Raw genomic sequence first — 17,295 nt, 5'->3', positions numbered from 1 at the left:
CTCCTCCGTCACAAAGTGAGGCAAGCATTATTATTGTGACCTTTCACACATATTCTCCCCTTGATTTGGCTACTACTCTGAGAATAACAGATCGAGTCTACAAGGAGGGATAAAACAATTAAAAACTGAGCAGTCGGGTTGTATTTCAAATAAACAGCAAGATTTACCTCAGGGTGAATATCATGGTTGGCTCCACCAGATGTAAATGATGCACCGTGTTATTTGTTAAAAAATCATCGTGCCTGTCATATACATTTCACAGGGTCAAATGTAAAAAATAAAAAAAATAAATTATGCATTAATATTTAATCATTGCTTAATGGAATACCCATGGGCATACTATGTATTTAGTACATATTTGGTATATTTGCACCGCAGTAGCGCCACACGATTTTAGAAATTCAGTGTGAAATAGAACTCATTTCAAATAAATGAGTGTGTGTGACAATGTGTGTGGGGGAGTGACTTTGATTGCTTTCACCTTGAATGAAGGTTAATGCAACAGGAATCAGTGCTCAAATAGAAAAATATGAAATACACATCAACATCAATGACAAAAGATGGTTGCACATTTTAATTCACATTTCTCTTTTCATTTTGGTCAGGAATCATTAAAGAAAGTGAGTGGTATGCATACAGCGCACAATTGTAAAGGTCAGTTGGTTTATATCTATTTATATGAAATGCCATTGCACCAAAGATCCGCAGCAGGTCGTTTTATCAGCCACCTAATTAAAAGCTCCAAAAGGCCAAAGGAGCTCCGTCTAACATTCGCAAGATCAAAAAGAAAGAAAAACAAATAAGGAAACTTCAATCTCAAATTGTTCCAATTCAGTGGATGCCCAGAGGCGAAGCTGTCAAGGACAAGCACCATAAATAAGTTAAAGCTTAATTTTCCATTCATGCTACATTTAGTGACGCCATGGTGACGGTGGATTGGGATCTGATACTGACCTCAACGTCTTTCATGTGGAGTGCACATGCTGACAGGTGAGCTCTTTTTAAACTTTATTTTGAGAAATTAAAATAAAATTTCAAAGGTCACTCTCTCATTATTTACATTAGATTTACAGGCAATGGATCAGATTTGCGTTGACGTGAAGCGTCCTGATACAAATGAAGAACAGAGCACACATCAAGATAAGACAGACGCAGATAACTCGGAGGAAAAGCTAATCAGCTCTGACAAGCACCAGTGGAAACCATGGAAACAAGGGCGGTCACGGATCAGAGGTGAGGTGGATTATTTCAGTGAAATCAACACAAATTATACCAAACAACTGCAATCGATGTGCTTTGAATTTGTGCAGACTGTGTGCTGTGTGTGAAGAAGACGATGGTCTCTTTGGCTAGTATGGAGTGGTATTGTTATGCCCTTTTAGGGATGCTTACTGCTCTAATAAGTTTCTTCATGGATATGACTGTGGCCAAGGTGCTGAACGGTAAGCCGCTCCACAACAATCCAAAATGTACATAATAATAAAAGACATAAATGCAGTTAGGAAAGTTAACTGTTGTCTGAAGCATGTTAGCAGCCGTGTAGGTCAAGGTCTGTCAAAAGCAGACTCACCTCATGCTCACTAGCTTTTATAACACACTGATGATCCCAAGCCTGTGTCATTGACTCTTATTAGCTCACCAGTGGCTGTACGGTTGTCTTAAGGGTCACCACCTGCTGCAGTTCCTCTGCTGGACGCTGTACCCTGCCTGCCTCTGTGCTTTATCCACCGGATTTTCACACAGCATCTGCCCATCCTCTGCAGGTCAACCCATCAGAGACATCTTGCTTTTATTGTGGGATTGTTCACCTTCAAAAAATAAAATTCTGTCATCCTTCCTGCGTTGGTTTTGACAAGTCAAGTTTGTTCAATTCGAGTTTGGTCATTTATGTCTTGCTCCCGATCCCTCAGGTTCTGGTGTTCCTGAGGTGAGAGCTATTCTCTTAGGGATGGACATGCCAGATTACCTGTCCCTTTCCAATTTGTTTGCTAAAGTGGTTGGCTTGACCTGCACGCTCGCCGCGGGCAGCACTGTGTTTCTTGGCAAAGTGGTATGGACTTGTTTTATACGCAAATGAGGGCTGTATGAGCTGAATGGGTAAACCAACATTCTGAATATATTGACCTTTCATCTCAATAGGGTCCCTTTGTCCACTTATCCACCATGGTGGGTGCGTTCATGAATCGCCTGCATGTTTCCTGTCGTGGTGGAAAGCAGGTACACGTAAACCATGCAGCAAACTGCGGACAGGGAGGAAATTGTATATTACTTATGCTAATGATTTTTATTAATCTCTGTCTGGCAGAACGTATCTAAAGGAGAAATGCTGATTGTGGCATCAGCAGTGGGCGTGGCAAGCTGTTTTGGGGCTCCAATCAGTGGTCAGTTGATATAAATACCTTGGTTTCTTTCAGCACTATGAAGAAGCATGTCATATAATGGCATCAGTCCATCAGTTTTTTCCTCACTGATATCTTATTTTTTAGGGGTTTTGTTCAGTATAGAGGTGATGGGGTCTCATTATTCAATCAGAGATTACTGTCCCTGCTTCTTTGCAGCGGCTTGTGGAGCAATAACCTTCAGATTGCTTTCTGTGTGTAGCAGAGATCAAGGTGAGACTGTTTACACTACCTAGAGCGCCCCCTGATGGATGGTGTCAGTTTTACCTTAAGTGGAGTGTTTACACAAAAATAAATATTCTGTCATTATGTATTCTCCCACGTGTTGTTTAAAAACTGTTTACAAAATAATATATTTTAAGGAATGTATCAGTGGTTTTGTGCTCATACAATGGAAGTCAAAGGGGACAATGTTGTTTAGGTCTAATGGTCTTTAGTAAGTCACAGGTTTGGAATGAGATGAGGGTGAATAAATTATAAAATCATTTTCTCAACAGAAACCATCCAGGCCCTGTTTAAAACCAGCTATCCAGCTGAGTTGCCTTTCCAGCCATTTGAAATATTTCTCTTTGCTTTAGTTGGGTGAGTTTTCAGGTTAAAAGTTACAATTAAACACAATTATGGAACTGTCCATCAATCCCAACAATCAATGTCATGCAAAACAAAATTTTATGTGCTTTTTATTGTAAGTCTGTCCATGATGAATAGTGTACGGTGCGCATAATTTTGTTGTTTGTATTAGTTTCTTTGTTTCCTCTGATTCAGGCTGATCTGTGGTTTTATCTGCTGTTTTTACTTATACTGTCATCGCTGGGCTCTGCGGTTTGTTAAGACAAACAAACCCATCAGCAGACTTTTGGCAACAGAGTGAGCATCAGAAAGACTCATGTCATACTAGAAATTTGTTGTTCAGGGTAACTGCTGCTATGTCCTCATGCTGGCTTACGTTTCTATATTTATCTAGAAAAGCTATATATTCAGCCATCGTGGCATTTCTTCTCGCCTGCTTTACGTTTTATCACTCGACAGGACGTTTCATAGCTGCTGAGGTGAGGATCCTTTTCAGGAATACTGGCAGTATAATGACATTTTTTTCTACAGCTTCGTTTACCATAAATGTGACTTTGTTTCCTTAGCTCACAATGAAGCAGCTGCTTTCTTCCCTGTTAGATGCCACATCGTGGTACAATATTTCCCAGAATTCCACAGGGCTGCCTGAGCCCCAGAACACATTCTGGCAGGCATGGAACCCACCAGATGGAAGTTACTTCAAAACACTGGGAATGTTTATTCTTACTAAGGTGAAATTAAATGAACATGAAATAACTTTATTGGTTTTCCTGACTTCATTTTTAACAACTTTATTGTTGGTTAAGGTTGGGCTGTTGGTTGTGGCGTGTACGTTGCCTTTACCTGCTGGTTACTTCATGCCAGTGTTTATTTATGGTAGGTCAAATAAAGTCAACTCATGTAAGTCTTATAATGACAACCATCATAGGTTAAAATAAAAATATATTGTTCTTCAAATGTCTTCAGTAATCCAAAATCAATAGCATTTTCCAAAATTTTGTTTTTGTAACAAAGTCATTTTCAATTTATAAAATAAACAGATGTGTTGTCTAGGTGCTGCTGTTGGGCGTTTTGTGGGTGAGGTGTCTGCCTATGTTTTCTCAGCAAAGCTTCTGATAAACCCGGGGGGCTACGCTTTAGCAGGTAAACAAACGAATTAACCTGCCAACTTACTGCATGAAGATTATCAATACTGCAGGCTGACTCAGATGATAAGATCTATTTAAATATATTGATGGGGTTCTATTTTGGTGTGTGTGTGTGTGTGTGTGTAGGAGCAGCAGCTTACTCTGGGGCTGTAACACAAACGCTCTCTCCTGCCTTATTGGCTATAGAGATGACCGGCCAGTGCACTCATGCTGTCCCTGCGTTGGTTGCCACATTGATATCCAACATGGTGGCTCGAGCTAAGCATCGTCCATCTTTCTACGATGGCATATCCCTTATTAAAAAGCTCCCACACTTGCCATCTCTCATCCGGGCTTGTCCAAAGTGAGTAAACTGTTCACTTGTTGCCATCAGGTTGTGGCTGGAAATGTAACTTTGACTGAATTAAGACCTAAAAGATTCTGGGGGAGTCACAAAGGCATTGATGGCTGGATAGTGTATTGATTTCATCATGAACGCTTCCCTGCAGGTTGGCCTCGGTTCAGATCAAGCAGTTTGAGATCCCAGCAGGTGTAGTGCTGGAGAGTGCTGAAGGACTGACAAGTGTGCAGAAAATATTAAACGTTAACACGGAGACCGAATTCCCTGTTGTGGACTCTCGTGGTGAGTATGATGTGTGAATTTCAGGGTTAAAAAATTACGATTTGATCTGCTGGCCTAACATGTTCACTGGCCGTAAATGAAAAATGAGAAATTAAATGTCATTACAATTAACAAAAAGCAAAAAGTCTATATTTTCTAAATAAAATCTGAAACATAATGGGGTTTATCAAGAACTAATATTTTGTATTCAACAAATAAAAATACCATTTAAATAAATAAATACACTAAATAAAATAAATAAATAAAATTAACAAAATAAATCAAACAATGAATAATAATAAATAAGTAAATAAAATGTGTAAATATTTTATTTAACAATATTATTCAAAATATTATTCAATAAAATAATTGTAAAAGATGTGTTTAACCCGACTTTCCTGTTAAAGAAGAATATTAACAATAAACTAAATAAATGCATATAAACTAAATAAATAAGATGACTTTTCTGAATTTTTATAATTACCTTCTGCACTGATGATCGTTCACCAAACAAGACGCCGGCCGGTTGTCACAACAGGCAGAGTAAACACATGAACCGAGCTATTTTTAAGTGTCGGCTGGACGTGTGTCCTTATGAATCTCACAATACTGGGCCATATTTATTGTTGAGCACTCATCTTCCACATCATTAGTGCAGCACCACAATTTAATCTCTTGACTTTTATAAAAGTTCCTCTACAGCTCATTTCGGTGCTTGACAAAGCAGAGCGAGAGCTATTGAAAAGGCCAAATGTCAAATGATTCTGTAATGATGACTGAAGAAACAGCCGAGAAGGGAATCTACAGATAATGATTCAATACATAGAACTGTTGAATGAAATGGGACTAATACTCAGAAGCTTGAGTTTGCAATGTAATCTAGTTTCTCTCTTGTCTGCCAGAATCTCTCACTCTCCTGGGCACAGTCAGCAGATCATTGCTGGGGGACTTTCTGTATGAGCATAAAGATGAGGTAATTAAACCTATTATTTGCTGAGTCACAACAAGAATTGTGCAAATGTACTGAAGACATTGGTAATGAAGAAATAATGAATGGATTTGTATTAAGCTGGCTTCTCAACATCGCTAAATCATTTTGCTTGCAGGGGTTGTGTAAACAGTTAGAAGAAGCATGTGCTATTCAACCTGTCAGACTACAACTGACCCCAGAATGCACAGTAAAGCAGGTGCAGTGTGAAAATAAACCGGATTAACACATAGACTGGATCACACAATGTTTATGGTTTGTGCAGATGTGATTCGACATGTTTGTGTATGTTCTGTCAGGCCCATTGTATCATGAACATGACGGGCGAGAGGTGTTTGTTTGTAACGGAGAATGGGCGGCTGTGTGGTGTCCTCACACGGAACGAGGTGATAGCCAGCTTACACAGACATACATGTACACAGACAAAAATATTGTTACTGTCCTTCCGAAACTTCAGATGTCCAAATTGCTGTTTTTTAGAAAAGGGAAATACACTTACATTTATGCATTTGGCAGGTGCTTTTATCCAAAGCGACTTACATTGCATTATCCTACACATTTGTTGCTGAGTATGTGCAATCCCTTGGGATCAAACCCACAACCTTGGCGTTGTTAGTGCCACGCTCTTACCACTGAGCTACAGGAAAGCTATTTATAAATAACTCTGTACTTTTAAAATCATTAAATTATGTGTTGTCAAAGTTCACAGGCACATTAAATACTTTTTATATTTGCAGAACCCAGTGACAAACATAATAGGTAACCAATAATGATTCATGGCAACAAAAACAAATCAAGAAAAATAAACCCTCCTGATACAAGGTTTCAGGAGAACAGAAGCAATGCATGCACACAATGGTTATGCTGTTTTAATGGACTGTATGAAAACGTCCAAAATATTTTTTAACACTACATTTCTTCTTCCAGATGAAGAAAATTATCGAAGAGATGACAAAGGAGGTCTAATGCATGGATGAGAAGCCCAAATGTTAGAACAGGCATTGATGTACTTCCCACTTAATTATGCGTAATGTTTCATTTGGTGGTGATTTTACTTGCATTATTATATGGAGATCAAGCAATAATTATTCATGGTAAAATCACGAGAAAGTGCTAAACTCCCCAGAAGATTTTCTACAAAATACTTAATAGCAACACCTTGCTAGTGCATTTTCCTAAATATGTCATATTCACTGCACATAGTCATTGGTCATTGTGTGCAGTGAAAGGAGGTACATTTTGATGTAGATTACAGTTGCATTCACAGATTGTGTTGTTTAGCCAAGTCAATAAGAATTTCTCTTTATCGTTGACAGTTTTAGGCCATGTTTGCTTAATTGGTTGAACCCAACTGTTCTGACACCATGAGCTATAGTGATTACATTATAAACGACACTGACCATCTCTAAAACCTGCCTTATTTCATACTGTCAATTTTTTTAAATTAAAATGATTCAGACACCAGATACATTTTTTATATTTTTTAGTGGGTGCAGGACACTGTAGTTAATTTATGTAAGTGAGGATAGCAAAATAAAGTAAACTGTGTCATATCATACCCAAAAAATCTTTATACATCTTTATACATATTGGGACCAAATTATTCAGACCCTTTGACCTGACCATGTTTTGCTTAAGTGTTTTTCTTTAATTGCTAATGCGGCCTTTTTACACCACAGACTGAACAAAATGAAGCATTGCTTGGTGATCGGTTTCCCTAAATTGGTATCATCAAATTGTGTACTTAAATTTAACAGCTGACAGCAATTCAACCTAATCCATTACATACCCTTCTATCAAAGTAATCTGACGTTATCAAGATGACTTCGTTCTGACAGTTTAACTCTTGAGTTCTTGTCTAATTTTATTACCATTTTCTAAACTTAAGCGAATGAACAGTAATTATGTGAGAAATGTTGAAGGTGTCTGAATAATGTTTGGTTTGACTGTACATAATATCACATATGTCTTGCGTCTGAATGTAGTGGACTATCTTGTTCTAACCTCTCGCGGCATTTCTGACCAAGACTGGAATAAAAGAGCAGGTCTGAACAAAGGCTTGAGTAACAAAATACCATTGTTTGATATCTCAGCCATAAAAAATGTCTTCTTTTTCTCTGTATTATCCTCATTCTGTGTATGTGTCAAACACCCACTGCTTGTTCCCCAGAAGAGGTTTTAGAAGAATTTATTTAAATTCTCAATGCACGTCTCCTTAATATATTTAGTTGAAATTTAATTCCAGTTATAAACACCATTTTGATTCTGCTCACCACCCCGGAGCCTCTATCTACAAAATTAAATCCTACTTCAAACCTTCCCCAAAGCACAGAAGCAGCCATGTACATTATCTGGCACCACAATAAGATCACACTGTGTAAACTTCTATTAAAAGACCCTAAAGCATGATAACACTCCCAACACTCAGCTATCCTCTTCTCTTTCTGACTCTGTATCTATTAGAATAATTCCTCTCTCTATCCCTCTCTCTATCCCTCTCTCTATCGACCTATCTCTCTCTCTCTCTCTCTCTCTCTCTCTCCGACACCTATCTTTGTTAGTGGAGTGTGAATAGGGCTAATTACGGAGAGAAGATAAATTGTTGTTCCACCTATCCCGCTTTTGTGTCCTACAGAACAGTCTCATGAACGCAGATGAATTTTCTCGTCAGCAAGCATTTTCCGCAGCAATATAGATTTGAGATCCTTTTAAAGATGAAATCATAATTTACACTTACAAAGGACCTTTCACAAATATGACAGGTTGACACAATCATTACCACAACATGAAGGCAAGTTACTCAAAGGCAGCTGTGGTAATACTTTTGATTCAGTTCTACATATAGGCTACTGTACATGTGTGTGTATCTGTGGCAAGTGTGACTACACCCCTTTAAAAGCTGAAGTGTGTAATTTTGTATGTTAAAACATTTCGTCGATTCGACAAAGTATGCCATTTGAAGGTTGATTTTTCTGAAAAAAGTGTAAACACTGTGGCTCTGAGCATTCCGACCAGCTCAACATCAGCTCAACCGATGACATGAGTTTGTACAACCGATGGGAGTTTACAGGAAATTATATTTTGTGACACTGGTAGCTCTGAAATTACACACTTCAGCAAATATACAGCTGCGGAAAAAACTTTCTAGGTAGCCTGTGTGTTTAGGTAAAATTATCCTTTTTGGTCAATTCTGTGAACTACTGAAAATATTTCTCCCAAATCTAAAATAAAAATATTGTTTCTATTTGCATTTATTTGCAGAAATTGGTCAAAATAACAGAAAAGATGATGCGTATTTTGTCAGACCTCAAATACAGCAAAGAATAAAAGTTCATATTCATTTCACTTTTAAGCAATACAACAGTAATATTTGTACATGTATTTAGAAAAGGTTAAAAAAATGTTTACGCGATTTGTCTCACAGTTTTCATGTGTCTTTCACATTGCTTTTGGATCACTTTGTCACTCACAAGGTTTGATTTTTTTCAATTCAACAGACATTTGAATGACAATACATCTAGAAATGTCATTTTTTTCCGCAGCTGTGTGTCTGGGCATTTGATGTGTGTCACATATTTTACACTCAAAATCTCTATAATTAGATTTAGCAAAATCCTTAAAATCCCACAGACCCAATAAATAACTGCAGCTGTACTCAAAGGCATAAATAATTTCCATCTTCCCAAGTCCTTACAAAAGATTTCTATTCACCCTGTAGCCTCATTGAGTTGCTTTTGGTAGAAATACACTGGCAGAAATGTCTGTGCTGTATCTGGGAGATGAAAGCCTGTTTATTTTGGCTCTCTCATCCTCAGTCTGTAGCACATAGCAGAAGAGAATAGGCATCCTCTTCTTTTTGATGGTCTAGCAGTGTTGAACGGATGCTGTAAATAGGTGTCAAGATGTGTTAATAGCGTGACCCTGTTACTTAAAATCCAATCATCATTACTGAAAACAGAGAGGGTTTCATCTGCAAAAAGGTCATGTGATATGGAATTAGCATGAACTTGTGAACATCGATCCCTGCATTCATTGTTCGTTTGAAGACGCTCAACGGCGGCTCTTACGTAGGTTAACGGTAAAGCGATAACCTCGTTACGCGTAACTTCATACCGTCTCTCTCTCTCTCGCATCGCCAAACACAAACAATAGACAAAATGCTGACCCTTCCCGTCACCAGCAGTCAGTTATAAAACACCTCATCCTCAGATAGAGAAATGCTGTCCGCGTGTCGCACGCTTCCTTCTGACAGGGAGATTCTGTGCTGTTGTGTAGGACACTCTGTGTCCATCGTTGAATAGCTGAGGGAATGAGACTTTGGGGGCTGAGAAGGAGCCAATGAGCTGGTTTCATCATTAGCTTCCATATGCATCCTGTATAAGTGCTGAGGAACACCAAGACTCCCTCCATCCAACAGGAACTGAGAAAGATAGAGGCCCTCGGGGTCTGCGAAGACATCATCAACATCATTACGAGAGCAGGAATTAAAACGACCTCAGGCACAAAGAACATCTTTCTCTAGAATGAAAATCCTCTGACAGAATGAAAATTGTATTATAAATGACGATGTCCATTAAGTACAAGATTAACAAAGACTGATGTGCTCGAACTATGAGTCATTCTGTCCCCAACACATTCTCACAACAGAAACATTTCAGTCTTTTATGAATACACCCGGATATGAGGCTCATCAATATGAGAGTATAATGTTGTCATTCATTTTGCACCTGGCTCATCTGCCTAGGCCATTTATCATTATTCTGTGCCTATTACTGTAAAAGGGCTATCATTCTCTTGTAATGAAATAACAGTTTTCACACAGGCTGGTAAACAGCAAGATTAACTAAATGGTGAGTATGATTTAACTTGTGCATGTCTGTTTGCGATGAGAATGGGAATATAATATCTATATTACAAAAAACATACAACATAAACAAACACATATTCAATGTATGTACAGCCACGGAAAAACTTAAAGAGGACATTTTAAAAACCATCTTCAGTTTTTCTGACCTTTCTATATAAAGTCATGTGTTTAGGTCAAATGATGAACTACTAACAATATTCCTCCCAAATTTCAAATACAAATATTTTCTATTTGCAGAACAGGATTAAAATAGCAGATAATGCTCTGTAGTTTTTCAAACCTCAAATACTGCAAAGAAAACAGTACTGAAAAGTTCATATTTCACATGAACCTTTAAAATGTTAGAATGAAAAAATATTAGAATGAAAAGCTCATATTTATTTTAAAGCAACAGTAATATGTACATGTATTTAGAAAAAATCTAATATATATTATTTATATCACAAAAATAAATTTATCACAGTTTTCATGTGTCTTGTCATGCTGTCAGTCTTTCACATTGCTGTTGGATTATTTTATGTCACTCCTGAGGTTCACTTTTGTTGAAAGTCAATAGACAAAATATTTGTTTTTCCAGAGCCTATGGCGGTATTCTTCATGTGACAGATTTTTGTGAATAATTGCGATATGATTACCTTCCCCATATTATCATACAACCATGAATTTCATTCCAGCATTTATGACCAGCAAGCTCTGGAGCATCACCTTAAAATCTTGTATATTTGAATATTGTATTCAAATTTTCCATCAGATTTCTGCTGCTTAAGCCATGCAACTGTGTTTTTTCTGGTTTAGCACACCAGCCTATTGATTTTATTGTATTGATTATTTTTAGCATAATTACGTCTATCGTGGAATTGGAACTTTGAGTCCATGCTTTTTGGTGCCTTCCTACCTTGTAATGGGATTGTGCTGGTTGTCAATTGACTTTCAACGTCCCCTGTGGACCAGGCATTCATCGCTGCTTCTGCTAGCGCAAACTGTTCTGCCACGCCTGTGAAAGAAACAGCACAAATCTTTAAGACCGGAGAGATTCAACTGTAAAAAAACTGTTGTTTCACCTTTTACAAATGTTACCCCTCCTTAAAATTAAGTTAATTCAACTTACAAATATAAGTCAACACAATGAGTTTAGTCAACTCAACAAAAAATGTATTGAGTAAACATATATACGTTGAATTTACATCATGTGTTTAGGCAACCATTTTAACAACCAACAAACAGACAGGTTTTAACTGTCAATATAACCATGTTTTTGTAATGCAGATGTGAGTGTTCTTTTATTTTACAATTGTTGCTATCAGATATGTTTGCATGCATTAAGTATCTGTTGTATGTACATGAGTTGCTATAGTAACCAAAGTGTCAGCACAATACCAAGAAACACACAATAGCAGACATTGTAAACAGACAAATGGGGATTGATGCTAACCTACATCAATAGCTTGTTGCATTAGATTAATAAGGCACATTTTTCAAAGTGCATTGTGTGATCTTAATGCAGCACAAATGTTTGAGGGATTCAATTTCTATGTTAAATAGGCCTATAAAAAGGTTGTTCTACCTGCAGCAAATCGAGCTTCCTTGATTTCATCAGTTAGATGAGAGTAGAGCTGTTCGTCCTCCTGCAGTGCCGCTCCGACACCTCCCCAGCCCCCTCCATCTCTGCTCCAGCCACACCATCCTCCTCCAGACGCCTCCCCTCCCCAACTCTTCCACTCAATCAGATGGGCGACCCGGCCCTGGGCCATCGCAGTGGGCTTAGTGATGTGGTCCTTAATGGTTGCCAGCAGACCTAAGGAGATCAGAGCAATTAGCATGGGTGCAAATCAAATGAAAGAAAAGAAAACATGGAAAGAGATGAAAATGTGCTGTTCAAAAGAGAGATGTGATATTGTTGGATCTAGATAATTTGGCACAAACATTAAGGGACATTGAACTTCTTTTCAAATCAGCACAAAGAAGTCAAAAACAAAGAAAATTTTGCAAAAACATTATTTCCCCGTACACATAAAGTGCTGTATTATTTTTATCCCATGGTTAAAAAAAGGATTAAAACCCAACTGTTTGGTTAAATGAACCAAGAAAATGTGCATTTTTTACCCAATGGGTCAACCCAACCATTTTTAGAGTGTAGGCACAATATGTGCATTTCATTGTTATTATAGAAAGTCCCTACTTACGTATTGCTAGTGTGAAAAGGAAATAACAACTGAATAAATCTTGAATAAATTGGCACAAAAAATAAGAGATGTTAAGCTTCTCTCCAAATCATCAAAACCACCAAGAGCAAAGAAAGCACCAACTTATTTATTACTGATGTGCTGCCATCCATGTGACCAGTTTTTTAAAGTAGCTTTTTAATAGCTTCACCCTCCCCAAGAGCTTCATTTTATCCAAATTTGTTAGATAAAATGTAAAAAATAAGCATTTTGGTTAATCATAGATTCGCTAGTCTTTCATTTGAACTCATATTTCATTGGCAGGCGACTGCATTTATAATTAAACCAAAAAGATTAAAAACCCATAACACAGTCTAAGTAATTAACTTCCTGAAGAGAGTGGGCGTGGAGTGGAGCTTAAAAACAGGAGGAAAAGAAAACAGGTGGTTAAGATGCACTGTACGGGAAAGAGAGAGAGAGAGAGAGATGTTCATAAATGAGATATGCAAGCAGAGGGAAATTATATTAGCAGGTTTGCTTAGAGGTTGACTGCACTTCATTCAGATGAATGATTCTGAATGATAACAAAAACGTAGCAAAACAACACAAGCTGTGTCTAACATGGTCTGTGTTCCTCACCCAGCAGAGAAGATGTGGCTAGTTCTCCGATGTCATACCCAGTGCTGCTCTTTTTATCTGACATAGCCCCGTTGTAGGACTGATGGTTATCCTGAATGAAACGGCAAGAGATATAGCCTTATATACTGAATACAAGCTTTAAAACATCACATATCCAAGCAAGGCGGTGAATCATAGGCGCTAATTACGCCTAACAAGATGCTTTTGGTAACTCTTGCACATCCTCCGAGTGTGAAATCTTTCTTGTGGATCTTTAAAATGGATACATTTTTATAGACTGTCAGAAAAACTTCTATATATTTTTGAATAGTTCATGATTATTAACAAGCATAAGTGATTTGTGTCATAAATGTACCTTAAAAATAGGCTGTCCCTCGTTGTGAGAGTGAAGCTCTTCCATGGGGTGTTGCTGTCCACCTTGAAGCTCTGTAGATGCACATCAATGCTGCTGTTACTGTTTAGTTATAAATATATATTTCCACAATGATATATAGAAGTGCATTATTTGTTTGCATGTGCTAATGTGCCCTTCTGAGTTTGAACTGGAGTGGACGAATGGGACTCATTCCTGTTGCTCTTGCGTTTCCATAGCAACAAGAGATTGTCTTGACAACACCACCCTGGGGATCCCCGGTGCACGAGAACACATTTTCGTCACGGGCCGCATCTCATTGAGGTGAGCCCTCAAAGAGAACAGCTAATCTGTGGAGCTTCATAGCCAACATTATATATGGACATTTTGTTAATAAGTATCAAATGACAACTTGTGACCTTTACATAGTCACATGTCACCCGCGTAAAACCCACCTCCCATTCATTACAGAAACTTAATCTATGGCACACCTGCATTATATATAAATTTTGAACCTGGCGTTTAGCACGCAATGTTTCGTCTTCGCTACAGCGTCCCTGAACCTTCTCACCCGTGCATGGAGAACATACAAAAAAAACACTGCCCCGCTCCATGGGATTTACACATCATCCACTTGACTGCAACCCTGTTGCGTGGTATTTCCTGAGAGAACACCTTGAGGATTAAAGGTCCTCTCTTACCTTAAAGGGACAGTTCGCACAAAAATAAAGATTCTGTCATCATTTACTTACCTTCATGTTGTTTCAAACTTGCATAAATGTCTTTGTTCTGATGAACACAGAGAAATATATTTGGAAGAATGCTTGTTACCAAATAGTTCTAGGAAACCATTGACCACCACAGTAGTAAAAATTACAAAAGTAGTCAAAGAACAGTTTCCTTTCCTACATTCTTCAAAATATCATCTTAAGGGGCAGTTTCCCAGACAGGGATTTGACTAGCCCTAGACTAAATAAAACTAAGAGCTGAAAACAGCTTGCACTGACATATATTAAAATACATCATTGCCTTTGTGTTGTCTCAAAATGTAGTAATGAAAAAAGTAATGTTTTTAGTAAGGCATGATTGTTAAGACTACTCAATTTTCCTCATTAAATTAAGGCCTGGTTTAAGATAATCCCTGTCCGCTAAACCTCCCCTTAATGTTCAACAGAACAAAGAAATTCATGAAGTAAATTTTCCTACTATGATAGTTAAAGGTGGCCAAGAACTGTTTGTTTACAAGCAATCTTACAAATATATTTTTCTTTGATTGTCAGAACTAAAAAATGTATACAGATTTGGAACAACATGTGTAAAGAGAATAGAAAAATGATATATCTTTCTCATTCTGGCAGGTTCTAGAAAACAAGACAACAGTTTGAGCTTCTGAATCAAGGCTGCATCGATTCCTGTTTAATCTTAACATGATCTGAGCATCCCCCCCCCCCGAAATATAGCCAATAAAAAGGTGGGCACCACAATAAAATTCCCAATATTATACCAATGTACTTGTTCGGCTCACAGAGAAAATCCTGCATGTTATCACACTTATCTATCTCAAACACGAAGGATTCAAAACAATTCTACAATCTGTTACTATTCATACCAGTCGCAACTGTAAATACATTCACATTTTGCAGTCTAAATAATACACTTAACAATATACTGTGAACATTGTACACATCGGTTCATTATGGAGCTCTTAGGGAAATGCTCTGCGTGGTGGAGATAACAGACGTGTGGATTGAACAGACTGACAGGTAAGATGATGGACACAGGACGCAAAGAGAACGAGACTCGCATAAGACCCAGAGACAGATAAACTCAAAGGACAATTAGGACGAGACTGACCTTGGTGACCTTTGCAGAGGCAGGAGCCCATGTTCAACAGCTAAGCAGTTATCTGTTCACCATGCTGAGGTAAAGTGGGGCGACGGGGGAATATTAACAACAACAGAGAGAGAGAGAGTGTGCCTGAGAGAGGGGGGTATGGAACAGACTGAGCGAGCCAACTAAATGAAAGAGGAGGAGAAAGTCAGAAGGAAAAGATTGGTCCAAATGAAGGATAAAAGAAGCTTTGGTGTCCATCTGTACAGTGAAGCACCGTTTCACAAGTGGGGATGGAAGTGAGGAGAGAGAGCAAGTGGGGAAATCAGCACATTGACTGTCTGCGTAGAGTCCCTCCCCTTCATGTCCTTTTTTCTCCTCCCCTTCTGTTCTCTTTCTGTACCTTAACACCGCAACTTCAACACCTTCTGAATACTGAAAACACCACCTTTCATTGAGGTTAAATGGGTGAAGTAAGTGTGTAATCACCCGAAAATGTCAGGGAACAAAGCCGATTGACCGATGACAAAAGAGAGAAAATAATGTTAGATAATAAACGTGTGTGATTACATACATTCTGGTCGAGTTGTGCAATGCGGCTGAAATTTTAAGGGCATTGTTAAACAATCTTTGAGGAATTAAATCAAGATTTGCTATCAGCTCATATGTAAACATGTAAAGACTTTAGCTTTCTGCTGCTCTCTAGTGGGACTACAGTAAAGATGCACAGCACATGGATCAAAATAATTGTGGTTTGGAACTGACATTATTAACGAAATGTATCTTTTATCTGTTAAGATAAACCGTAGCTTAACATGATTTAACGCTAAGTGTAACTCCTATTATCTGTTTTATCCTATTATTTTATGTTACTTTAATGAATTTAAAGGGTGTGAAAATCAGCTTTATTATGTATAGATTCATTGCCAAGCAAAGCAAAACATTTTGGTTACTTGTAAGCTGGCCCTATGGTATGATTTTTATTATCTAAATCATTTGGTATTAGTAGGTCGATTGTAGCATAACTAGTCCATTTCCTGTAATAAAATAAAGAGTTCACGGGTTGTTTTTACATTTTTGTAGTCTACATAATGTTTAGGAAAATGGTTCACCCTCAAAACGAGCAGAAAGACAAGCTCACAAGTCTGAACTTGTGGCTTCAAAACGAGATTCTTTTCACGTTGTCTTTTGTCAACCTGTAATCCAGTAAAAGCAAACATTGTTCACATTGTTTTACTGACGTCACCCTCAGTCAAGTTCTTGCACATGGGACATTTTTTGCTCCTGCCCTGCAAGTCGAAGTCAATGATTTTTAGTCAATTAAAATAATGTTCACTTCACTTACATTTTCGTGATGAGCGTTTTTTAATCTAACGAAATTTAGAAAGTATTAATGACAACATGGTTTTATTTAGATTATGCAAGTACAATAAATGTGCTGCATTGTCTGTAGGTAGGTAGAAACTTTACGGTTTGTTCAACTTCTCTTGCTTACCTCTGCAACAAATGAACCATAAGTCAAGTTGCCTACAAATCGGGTAGGCCTATAGTTGTCTCAAGAGCGGAAGTAATTGGCTTGGAAAGCCTGACACCCTGTGGTAATTGGATTTAAAATCATCACAACATTTTAGTTCATCTGAACAAAGTGACTTTTAATTGAGCGTAATGTACAACTTGTTAAACTTTAAAATGTAAAAAATGTGTATAACTGATACTGATCTGAGACAAATACATTTCCC

The 17,295-nt window shown here is 37.8% G+C and overlaps 2 protein-coding genes across 2 annotated transcripts; one reads left to right on the top strand and one right to left on the bottom strand.

The window, feature by feature from the left end:
• Positions 1-1,076: 1,076 nt before the first annotated feature.
• On the top strand, positions 1,077-6,672 carry clcnk (chloride channel K; the record flags this gene model as incomplete). Its single annotated transcript, XM_079478272.1, has 19 exons — positions 1,077-1,233; positions 1,311-1,442; positions 1,635-1,763; positions 1,911-2,050; positions 2,140-2,217; positions 2,306-2,381; positions 2,487-2,612; positions 2,897-2,981; positions 3,165-3,266; positions 3,364-3,448; positions 3,536-3,700; positions 3,776-3,845; positions 4,023-4,112; positions 4,244-4,460; positions 4,606-4,739; positions 5,621-5,691; positions 5,825-5,905; positions 6,006-6,092; positions 6,634-6,672. The coding sequence occupies 19 exons, from the start codon at positions 1,077-1,079 to the stop codon at positions 6,670-6,672; spliced, it is 2,064 nt and encodes a 687-aa protein (XP_079334398.1).
• A 1,728-nt stretch (positions 6,673-8,400) lies between these two features.
• fam131c (family with sequence similarity 131 member C) lies at positions 8,401-15,857 on the bottom strand. The gene is made up of 6 exons (XM_079477487.1): positions 15,581-15,857; positions 13,730-13,800; positions 13,375-13,465; positions 12,138-12,368; positions 11,469-11,567; positions 8,401-10,152 (listed from the first exon to the last, which is right to left on the bottom strand). Exons 1-6 carry the CDS (start codon positions 15,609-15,611, stop codon positions 9,890-9,892), a joined length of 786 nt encoding a protein of 261 aa, XP_079333613.1. The 5' UTR covers positions 15,612-15,857; the 3' UTR covers positions 8,401-9,889.
• Between the last annotated feature and the right edge of the window lie 1,438 nt (positions 15,858-17,295).

The sequence above is a fragment of the Barbatula barbatula genome (assembly GCF_947034865.1).
Source record: "Barbatula barbatula genome assembly, chromosome: 17".
NCBI classification, from domain to species: Eukaryota; Metazoa; Chordata; class Actinopteri; order Cypriniformes; family Nemacheilidae; genus Barbatula; species Barbatula barbatula.
This window is presented reverse-complemented; position numbering and strand designations above follow the sequence as displayed.